This window comes from Folsomia candida, unplaced genomic scaffold, assembly GCF_002217175.1.
Source record: "Folsomia candida strain VU population unplaced genomic scaffold, ASM221717v1 Fcan01_Sc011, whole genome shotgun sequence".
In the NCBI taxonomy this organism is placed as follows: Eukaryota; Metazoa; Arthropoda; class Collembola; order Entomobryomorpha; family Isotomidae; genus Folsomia; species Folsomia candida.
In genome coordinates this window covers 2,964,466-2,976,160 of record NW_019091203.1, presented here as the reverse complement: position 1 = coordinate 2,976,160, position 11,695 = coordinate 2,964,466, and the positions used below count along the sequence as shown (strand labels likewise).

The 11,695-nt window shown below is 34.1% G+C and overlaps 2 protein-coding genes across 2 annotated transcripts; one reads left to right on the top strand and one right to left on the bottom strand.

Annotated features, from left to right (window-relative positions):
- Nucleotides 1-2,152: 2,152 nt before the first annotated feature.
- On the bottom strand, nucleotides 2,153-3,373 carry LOC110854843. The gene is made up of 4 exons (XM_022103273.1): nucleotides 3,214-3,373; nucleotides 2,965-3,151; nucleotides 2,638-2,884; nucleotides 2,153-2,530 (listed from the first exon to the last, which is right to left on the bottom strand). The coding sequence occupies exons 1-4, from the start codon at nucleotides 3,371-3,373 to the stop codon at nucleotides 2,153-2,155; spliced, it is 972 nt and encodes a 323-aa protein (XP_021958965.1).
- A 508-nt stretch (nucleotides 3,374-3,881) lies between these two features.
- LOC118437061 (zinc finger protein 701-like) lies at nucleotides 3,882-11,695 on the top strand. The gene is made up of 8 exons (XM_035855836.1): nucleotides 3,882-3,984; nucleotides 7,088-7,133; nucleotides 7,451-7,584; nucleotides 7,983-8,291; nucleotides 8,972-9,012; nucleotides 9,319-9,435; nucleotides 9,808-10,221; nucleotides 10,810-11,695. Exons 1-8 carry the CDS (start codon nucleotides 3,882-3,884, stop codon nucleotides 11,119-11,121), a joined length of 1,476 nt encoding a protein of 491 aa, XP_035711729.1. The 3' UTR covers nucleotides 11,122-11,695.

Genomic DNA, 11,695 nt, shown 5'->3' with positions numbered 1-11,695 from the left:
TATCTAATTTATAGACGGACCCTTAAAATAAATTCCCAGCGGCCAGGGTACGGAGAAAACCCTTAATGCGTAATGGGGTCTTTGCAGGATTTTGAGGCAGATTGAAACAACATTCGTTAAACTAAATACAACTTACCCTCAGAACAATGAAATTTTAATTTTAATATTCATCATGAAATTGTGAGCATTTTATGTACGATCTGAATTTCAAAGTCTCATCAGATATTTCTAGTTTCCTACACGGTTTACTTTACATATTAGACACGAACTTTTGACTTAAAAATTCGAGTCAATACAAGTAATTAAAATTATTACATGCTGAATTCGAATATTGATTTAGTTTTACTCAACTAGATATGTAATTTTAGGAATTGTTTCACCCCACCCCATAATCTACACAGACATATTATTTTACATCTTTGACTTTTATTTTTAATAATCGCTAAAACCCCGGAAAACCCCTGTGTTTTCGAAACTCTGCCAGCGGCGAGACATGATTAAAAATGTGTTGATTTTGACGATTACTGAACAAATCCTTAAGTAATTCTTGGAATGAGGGATTCATTATTATTTATTTTACAGGATACTCACTTGGACAAATCGGACCGGAAGATTATGTGGTGTCCCCAATGCCCAAGGACGTTCCTAAGCCTTCTTGGATTTGAGAGGCATTACCACCCAGAAATGGTTCAAGGTCACCTCAAACCAGAACAGGAGAAACCTTAAATAAGTCTCCGTCAACATTTTTGCCATATGCCCGCAAAATGTATGTAGTTACACAACTGACAAAATCCAGAGTAGCGTTAAATTGATAAAGAGTAAAATTTGGTCTGAATTTAGAATATGCATACATATGTAGGTACAAATTTTGTAATTGTCATTTTATAATTGTATGTGTAATTGAAATTGAAGCAATGTTGTTATTGTAATTATCATTTGTAATTTGTAATTTGCCTTTTAAGTAAGTTGGCCATGTCTGAAACCAGAGCTCCACGCCGATGTAAAAGTCGGCGGCGGCGGCGTGAACGAGGGAAACCTTCGGCGGCGGCGGCGCGCCGGATCTTAGGTCGGCGGCGGCGCGCCGCGGCGCCGAATCTTCTGTCACCGGCGCGCCGATGTTTTTTACTCTTCAGTTCAGTAAAGCGGGTCAGTTTATTAACTTTACAAGTTCCTTTATTCTATAGTAATAGTTTTGTCTCGCTCCATTATAACGTAATCAGTGTTTCTTTTTGTGCATGCATAGTGCATAAAATGCACAAAAATGCATAATAATGAAAATCGAGTCAGAATGCCATTAATTTCATATTTCACTTTTATATACGCTCAACAAGAATCAAGCATTTCCATTTTCTAACAATTAAAATTTTATCAAGGCGGAAATTACGAAAAATATTTCTAAATTCCAAATATTAAAAAATGGGTTGACATTGCTAATATTGTTGAATGAAAAACATCGTAACATAACTTAGGATTCGTCCAATATCGTAAATATTCAGCGTTGCTGCATGGTAATCAGCTAAATTGTTTTTGTGCACTTTTCCAGATTTTTGGTGGATGTTATTAAACGCATGAAAACATTTTTATGCACTAATTTTGTGCAGGTGTTTTTAAACAGCAGGAACACTGAACTTAATATAATATAAAATTATTAACTTTACGTCTTAACTTAACGGTAGTATTAACTTTTAACTTTGTGGAAAATATTTTCATGCAAATTGAGTAATTTGCAAAATATTTTAATCTTCATTGAGTTGAGAATCTTCATAGAGAATCTTCATTGGGTGCAAAATATTTTCGTAGAAATTGAGTTATGTGGAATATATTTTCATGGGAATTGAATTCTGTCTAATGAGTTTCATGCAAAATATTTTAATTCTGAAAATTAAATATGGTAAATTGATTAGTTAGAGGCGAAAATAGGCCGCGATCAAGGGACATGAGCATATGTAAGAATGTGATCAAGTAGACATACCACTGCGGAACGTCCAAAAGTAATGCATTGAAATTGCATGGGTACATGCAAGACAACTCTGGATCACATAAGATTGAGAGTTGATTATGGTTGAATAAAACAAACGTTGTCTTCATCCATTTAGTATACATTTGTCAGAATTTATTTAGATTGACTATATGATAATTACCAGTCTGTTAACTAAATATCGAGCATGGCATCATAGTTGTCATGCACGAACAAAATCTTCTTGACTTTTAACGGATGCAGCGACGATCGGCGAGATGTGACGACTAACCCAGCCGTCGAAAATGCCCGTTCCGATGGCGCACTAGTTACTTGTATGCTTAAAAACCTCTTGGCCAAATTTGCTAGATTTGGAAATCCATATTCGTTTTTCCTCCACCAATCCAACACATCTTCCGAGCTGATGGCGACAAGAAGGTACTTCTTTACTTTAGCGTCCAAGGATTCATCAGGGATTACCAGAGAATGTTTCTTCAGCAACTCATTTTTGATGTCCACAAAGTTTTTCTTCTTTTTGGTTTTTGGCTCATCCTTGACGTCATTCTCTGCGCCCTATTGGAGCGGATACAAATTTAATTAATTAATTTAAAATTAGTTTTGATGTTTTTCTGATTTTGTAAAAATGGGTATGAAGTGAATACAGAAAAAATTAAATTTACCTCTTTATGAACAATAGCGCCACGAACCGGGGTGCCATATGACTTGCACATTTGCATTAAGAATTTTAACTTCGATTGATTCTTTTCAGCAAGGTAGGTCTCAATAATTGTTAATCGCTTCATGCCTGGATCAAGTAAGCATGCACATACGATATCTTCGGTAACAGGAAACCGGTGCTCCAAATGACTCAACAAAGTTTTCTTTATTGATTTAGTCAAATCGGAATCCGCATCTTGCATGGAAATTCTAATAAATACATTTGTATATGTATGTATGCATATATAACAGATTAAATTTCCCATCGCCCAATAATTTATTAAATGTACCTGTCGACGATCTCAGATCTTATCAGAAGTGACAAATGTATAGAAGGATAACTGGAACCTTGCAAAACATCAGTAGCAATTTCGAAGAACTCGAGAACTTTTTTAATTTCTATCGCTGCTTTAATTTCATTGGGCAATAAAATCTTCTCGTACAGTTGGTGTCTCTCCAGAACGTCTTTAATAATCGCTGAAATAACAAATCTTGAGATTTGTAAATTGGTTAAGTGCTCAATAAACTATCTAAATTACCTCTGTTTTCCAAAAAGCTCGTCAACATCGTTTGGATGCTATTCCATCGCGTGGGGACGTCGCGCTTGAGAGTAGTGAATGTTCCCGTGCAATTTTCATCCAAAAGCATCGTGTCATATTGATCGTCAAGTGCAAGAATTTCCTCTAAAAAATATCTCATTTTTATTTGTTCATTTCAGGGAGATAAATTAATTCAATGCAAGAATAAAATAGTACCAGTTTCGGAGGTTTCTTCTCTAGCCTTAATTTCCGTTGCGGAACTGGATAGTTCATCGTATTTATAAAGTAGACTCCTGTGAACTGCTCTAATTTTTTTCAAGATTTCACTGCAGGTTTTTAAATCTTCAGTTCCGTTGTCCAAAAAATCCTTTTTTATCAAATTATGCATTCCGTGCGCCAAGCAAGGATGGCGCTGGAGTCCACATAATTTTAGTGCTTTTATTATGTTGGCACCACCATCCGTGGTAACTCGGAATATTCGCCCGTCCAAGCTGAAATTTTTCAGAGTTTGTTGAATATCAGCTGCAATCGCCTCGCCAGTATGAGGATGGGGAAACGGTGAAGTTCCAAGTGAAATATTTTGCAATTTCCAAAGATCATCTATCCAGTGACATGTGCAGGTGATGTAAGATATTCTTCTGTAATTGTCTGTCCAACAATCAAGAGTTATGGACACGCCATCTCCGGCTGAGGATAGGGCAGCTTTAACTTTTCCTAACGTCAGATTGTACACGTCGTTCAAAGCCGCACTTCCTATTGTTTGCTCGTCTGGTAACGACCGCGATGAATTAGTGATTCCATATTGACAACAAAAATTCTGGAATCCATTTTTTGCGACGGTGTGAAACGGAAGAAGGTCCCTACAGAACCAAAGACAAATTTCACGCCCCAGTTTCCACTTCTTGTCGGTTGAGTTGGCCTGGACGTCCCTTCAAAATACGCTGTCAATTTTTGCATTTGCTTCGCATGGCTTTTAGTTTTCGTGTCAATTTGGTGGTTTTGTTGCAGGTGCGTGTGCAGATTTCCAGTGCTTACGTGGCAAGAATACCTAAATTATATTACAATCTTGATTTGTACCTATCCAAATTTAAGATTTAAATTTTTTTTAATAAAGGTAATTGATTTAATTTTGGCTTACTCCTTAAAATTTCCAGAGTCCAGGCATAATTTGCAAAACACTTTAGATTGTTTCTGTAGAATAACTTCACCAAAATTGGCAAGTTTGCCAAAATATCGCCATACCTCACTATTTGGATTGGATGAGAGTAGCACTGATAATGTCCCTGATCTTAGCAGATTTGGCAAATCCAAAGTGGGGGCGGCCATTATGCTAGATATTCGATTAGTTCAATGTAAATATTCCACTGTGCACTTCGACACTAGACGTACTGGACCATGTGGAGGAATTTTCCCACAATGATGAGAGCAACTTGAGACTCGTCCCTTTGTCACTTTTTAATGACTCAACCAAAGCGAACAAAATTTGCATTTATTCCATAATTACAATTTAATTCGTAAAATCCGTTGATGAATGCAGTATTTTGTTTAAAAATACAAAATTTAAATTCGAAAAAATATTTGTCATGGATGGATATCATATTTTAACTTGCACACATTTCTTCCGATTGGGCTCGAGTTAAATTTGTTTTCGTTATTTAAGTCGATAAACCTGTTTTTGTTATAATTTGACCAGCACCCAAAAATATTACAATTTCTCTGGAATTTCTTCCGCAAAATTCCATCCAGAATTTTCTTCGGAAGAAAAGATTCTAGATTTATGATGAATTTGTACACCACAATTTTCATTAAATTTCCATCCCAAAAATATCCCAGAAAATTGTTGCAACTCAACCCTAGAAAATTTCCGTACAAATTTCATGTCTAAGAATCACATAAAAATTTGCCCCTCAGAATTATATGAATCATTGCGCAAGAATTTCATAAGTTTTTTCCTCAAATCTCTCTTCAGAAATTTCCCAAAAATTTGGTCCCCCTGCAAAATGTCCTCCACCTAATTTCACTCTGCGTACCTGAAAATTGTCTCAAAAACTTGTTTGTCAAAAATTATTGATTTGTTCTAGCAAATAACTTTAGATTTTTTGTACGATATTTATCAAAAAATTATTCAACCAAATTCGCAGAAATTTTGCTACAAAGCTTACCTGAGAATTTGCCCAGTTTGCCTTCCATGAAAATTTTGAGATTTTATTGTAAGAAATTGTATTTTATTGTAATCCTTTTCAAGAATTTCTTCGATTAAATTCTCCCAGGAATTTTTTCTTAATTATTCAAGGAATTTCTTAACAAAATTCCGACAGAATTTCTCCCACATACTTTCTCAAGGATTTCCTCCTCAAAAAATCAGAAAATAAATATCAAATACATATGTATGTACTATCATATTTACTGCGCAAAAATTCACCTTAAATACCCTTAAATTTATATAGCATACAATTTGAAAATATGCTCTAAAAGTACGCGGAGTACTTTTCGAATGCGTGTAAGAATATCCAAGGTTGAGTCGTGCATTATTAACATCATCAATTGTTTTTGGAGTGTAGTGTAAGGGGTACATATACGCAGCACGTGTATCATGTAAATTCTCGGCGTCCGAACCATATTTACATTATTTTAAATTTTATGCCCGGCAGCGCGCCGGCCGTTTTCATCGGCGGCGTGGAGCTCTGTCTGAAACTATCTTCAAACTTATGCAGTTATTTATGTAGGTCACGTCATTTTAATAATTAAGAATAGTTTAAAGATGTTGATTCGCATGTCGAGTGGGGCTTATTTTCTTTAATTGTATGTAGTTATGGATAGCATATATGTAGTCACCTTAATTTTGTGCTCACCTTATTACATAGACTTGATAAGTAAATTATTGTTTACAAAAAAATAAAAAAATTGCTAGAAAACCGTGATTTATTTATATTCATAGGAATAATAAAATTTTACATTTTTAAAAGCAAATACATAAATGCATATATTTTTATATTGCTTGAATTTAAATAAATTACGTCCTTTTATGGAAATGCCGTGCTTGTCTGAATGTCTGATCGAACTGCCCCGAACTATTTTTTCTCGCACAAGGGCAGGTACGAGTTGCTTTTTGAAATTTTGGGGTATTGTGCACCACAATCTTCAAAGATACAGTGAAATAATTTGTGCGTGTCACCTCATTTGTACATACTTATAAATCTCATTTTGCTCATTTTTTGCGATACGAGCTCTTCATCTTTAATGAACGGTATATCTCTTCAAATTCGTCAAAATATGCAAATGGTATGACTTATGACTATCGTAAATAATCTGGGGTTAAGGATTAATAATCCTTAATCTCAACCGTTTGAGTTATTAACGGTTGAATTAATAGCGATTAATTATTCAAGTATTTCTGACAATTAATAGCGCACTATAAATGAGTCTCACGATACCCCTTTAACTCGGCCGGTGGTAGATGATCAGCCGCTGGCAAGAAACCGTGAGCAGAGCCGATTGAGAGACCGTGTAAACGGATTTTTTTCAAATAATAATTGATCAATACTTTTTCAGATTTTGATAGTTTTTCAAAAATTCCTTCATATCCTTGTTCAACATAGTTTGACATTGACTAGTCTAGAAAACCATTTTCACTAAAATCTACATAGAGAAATAACTTTTATACAAAATTTCTTGGTTTTTTGAGAATACCACAGAAAAAGTTTTTTTTATTGTCAAATATTCTCACAAAAAATTTTCGAGTAAGTCCTTTGTTCTGTAAATTTTACCTTACATTAAATATTTATATGCTAATTGTGTCAAATTATCTATTTACATATTATTTATAAAAATTGTCAGTCAACGTTGTAATTGTGATTTAATTTTTTTGTGTTAGATCATCCTACGTACAACAAAATTTCTTTGGGCGAATTTAGCACCAGGTAAGTAATTTCAAATTTTAAGGGAATTGCTCATTAAGTGCACGTGAAGGGAAGATGAGCAAATACAAAATTCGTATTCACTCATCATTTTGGGTAGTGGTACACTCTTAAAAATAATGTTACATTTTTTATTAGTAAATTTACTCGAATTTTGAATTAAGCGGACTTAAACCGGCTAATTATTAGTATTTACTTAATATTCAATTGCGAGCGGATTGATTTTTGGAAAGGGTTAACGACAACATTATTTTTCTGGAATGCACACATAGGTATTTAGGTCAGTAACTAATATAATGTTCGAATATTGCGAATTACAGGGAGATGGCGACCGAACTTGCGACCGAGTTAGCAGCAGAGGTCAACACGCTGAAAGCACATTTGTGTCAGAGTCGATACCAAATCGACCAAATTGCTCGCCGTGCAGGAGTCGTCATCGACCAGGATGAGTTTTGTAATCATTATTAAACTATACTTTCAAAACAATTATTTTTCACTCGAAATTCATTCAATTTAAAGATTGGAAAACATTATTTATTTATTTAAAATTTATGCTTATTCACTATTCCTTCATTTTTCATGCATTTAACTTCAAATTAGCCTTATTAAACAGACGAACTAAGCATATTTAGGGTGAAAAATGAAAAATAAATAAAATTATTCAATCATTCTTCATGAATATGAAATGATTAAATATTTATTCAATCTTCAGTCACCCAATAATTAGGAAAAAATATACACTATGAATTTATTGATCAACTAATTATAAACTTATTCATTCTGTATTAAATAAATGAATGTGAACAGGTATGCTTTAAAGTACTAATACGTTTTAATTTACTCTAAATGCAGGTTCTAATCCTTGCGATATCCTGGCAAAACTGCTCCATTTGGTGGATGAAATTTTATCCCTGCCGGTTACCGAGAGCGTTATTTTCACCACGTTGGCGCTTCAAGGCTCCCTTTTCCCCATAACCTTCAACGACGACGGCTCCAACTCCCTCCTCGACGTTCTTAACGAGCTGTGCTCTTCTCTACCGGAAACTCTGGAGGACGACACGGATTTTCTATCCGACCAAATTTTCGATTTGGAACAAGACGTTGCGATTAATGAATCGCAGGAGAAATTGGACCTTCATCATACAAATGTCACGAATTTGGGTAATTCATACATAAGATAATTAACGTTCCATTGCATTGTGGGTTTTGAATTTGAACTTTCCCTTGTTGTATATATTTAAACGGCGATTTTGAAACATGTTTATGGCCGTGCGTTTTTTTATAAAATGCACGGCTAAAAATGTTTTAGGGCATTTAAAAATCCATAATTTTCAGGTGTGCAAAATTACGAGGTTATAATTCTGAATTTTTTCTTCCATTAGAAAATTTGTAATTTTGTATGATTATATTTTATGTTTTATTTTCACAGCAAAAACACAAAATCAAAATTCTAACCTCCTAACTTTGTAAAACTCAAAATTATGGGTTTCTGACTCAATATAATCTTCATTAAAAAACGTGCGAAGATGAACAGGTTTCAAAATCTCAGATTAACTACACAAGAAGGAAACAAAATTTCAAATTCAAAACTCACAGGAATGGGCCCATAACATATTCATTATTCCTTCGTAATCATGCTATTCTTCGAATCTTAAAATCAGTTCCGACGGCCACGAGATGGCGTAAGTTTTGTTATGCAAACTGGTATTACGAAGGTTACGATTTGTATGAAGCTTATTTTTCTTCGGAAGCAATTTTTTACGATGCGAAAGAATAATGAATCCCTGCATAATATTTTTGAAAACTGAAGGTATTAAAAATCGCAATAAATATCTACATAGATCTCGAGAATGAAAGTTCATTGGAGACTTCATCATTAATGGTAATTCTAGTTTATTTACATATTAACGATTTTTTGGGCGTTTTTATAAATCATGAAGCAATTCACGCAATGCTTGGTAACGTTATAATGTCAGTAAATTCTGTAAAGTTACATAAAAGCTTTTACAAAATTTAAAAAATACTCGTGAGAATACATAGATTACGACTTTTTTTAAATTTGTAAATCATATCAAGGGATTGTTTGCTCCTTTTGTGAAACTTTATCAAATTATTTTACAAAATTAATTGATTTTACGATATTATCGAGGACTGTGTGAATTGTCTAATTTTAATTTAAATTCTACAGAGTTCCAAAAATCAGCCGAATCTCGAGCAAGGGAAGAAATTGACATCATTCAATGCTCAGCAATTCTTGAACGTCCGGATGATCACGCACGATCCCAATGCTAAAGTAAAATGCGAGGTATGCCTTTAATTTAAATTTGCAAATTTTAAAGCAGGTTTTAATGATTCCTTGTCAAAAGAACACATTTTAATCATTTTCCTGGTCTGAAAATTTAAAACAAAATTCAACACGGCAAATTTGTAGTCAGTACATAAGTCGAATAGAATATCGGTGAACCTTTTAAGCCAGACTCGACGAGTTTAAATTTTTCTGAACTTGAGATACCCCCCTTTAAAAATTGTCAAAATCTGGAGTGTATTTTTTTCAAAAATTTGAAACTCCTTGCTTCATCGTCTAATTAGAATTTTTTAGTAAATTCGCAGAGCGAGAAAATTATTTTTAAAATGTGGTGATTTTGGGTACATTAATTATACGCTTTGGTTTGTCTAGATTTGTGGGAAAATTCTGAAAAACTCGGTTTGTCTGCAACTTCACGAAAGAAATATGCACACCCCTCGTGAACGTCCCCGTTGTCAAATATGCGACCGTGCGTATTTCAACGGCTCAACTTTAAGGAAGCATATTAGGAGCATCCACAGCGCACCAAATGAAGCTCGTCCTCGTTTCCCATGCGAATTTCCTAACTGCAGAAAATCCTACCGAGCGAAGTGCGATCTTTCTAAACATGTAAAAGTTCATCATTCCAAAAGTCTCGCCCGTTTTTGTTGCCCACATTGCGGCAAGGAATTTAAATTCAAGCACCATTACGAACAACACGGAGTAATTCACTCGTCTCAGAAGCCACACTCATGTCCCACGTGCGGAAAGTGTTTTAAGAGGAAATGCCATTTGAGAAGCCATCTGGTAAAAATACTACATATAATTTATTGCCATTTTTTAAATTAGTACGCTCTTAAAAATAACGTTACGCTATAGAAAAGTCGATGACTCATCGGTAAAATGAACACGTTTTTAATAATCCTTTCTCAGTTCTGGGAATTTCCTTAAAAATTCTGGACAGCAAATTTACAAAGCAGGTCGTTCAACAATATGTATCCAGATTTTGACAGTTTTTTGGCAGAAGATATCTCAAGTTTAAGATATTTTCAGAAAAATCTCGTCCAAACTGATTGAGTTAAGATAAAAGAAACTCACCGCCGTTATATTGATCAACTAACTTGCTAGTAATTTATAGTCCAGAATTTTTAAATAAATTCTCAGAGCCAAGATAAATCTAGTGATTTCCAAGATTTTAATTAAGAGTCAAGTCCTACTTAATGTAAGTAAATTATACCAAATCCAGAGTATCGTAAACTTGATAAAGGACGAAGTTTGCTCTGGATTTAATATAATTACTTAATTTAGAGTTCAGAGTGCATTCACTTTTGAAGAGGATAGCGTTATTTTTAAGAGTGCGATGAAATGACGGATCTATATTTATTCGTTTTTCAGGCAACACACTTGCAAAAATCTAGTCGCAAGATCTTCCAATGTCCCCGATGCCCTAAGAAGTTCTTGAGTGGGTATGGATTAAGACGACATGCTGCCCGTCACGATGTTCCCCATGCCCACGATAAGGTTAAGAAATTCGTGTGCCCTCTCTGTGATATGAGATTTTCGAGGTCCAATAATTTGAAGCGCCACCTAACCGTGATCCACCACGTTGACCAAGCTTCCTGTGACCTCGGAACAGGACAAAAGTCGTCACAGTCCTGCGAGTCGACCCCCGTATTACTTCCGCCGGAAGTAGTTTACCACGTTTAGGGAATTGATGATTAATTCACACTCTAAAAAATAATGTAGCCATTTTGAATAGTAAATCTACTCTGAGTTCGAAATTAGCAAAACTATGTAAATCTTACTCTTTGCCAGGTTAATGTTATTCTAGATTTAAGCTCTAAAAAATAATATTACCCTTTTGAGAAGTAAATGCGGTCTGAATTGTATGATAAGTAAACTATACTAAATTAAGAGTAAAGCTGCCTTGATTTAGAGTAAAGTTGGCTCTGTATTTAATATAGCTTAATTAATTTAGCATTTTGCGTGCTATTACTTTTCAAAATGTTTACTTTTAAGAGTGCATTGCGGCAAATATTTTAAAAGATTTGTAAAATTTATGGACATATTTATTACGCTAAATATTTTTTTATTAAGCATTCATTTTTTAAAAATTATATTAGTGTTTAGCTCAGTTTGTAAATGTGGACATATTTTAATTGTATTTTGTATTATTCTTAAAATGTACATATTTATTGATGTACGCCTTTGATGGGAAGTATTTTTGTATGGTTGGGAATGCATTTTTTGTTAGATTAATATGTGACTCGTAAAATACAAA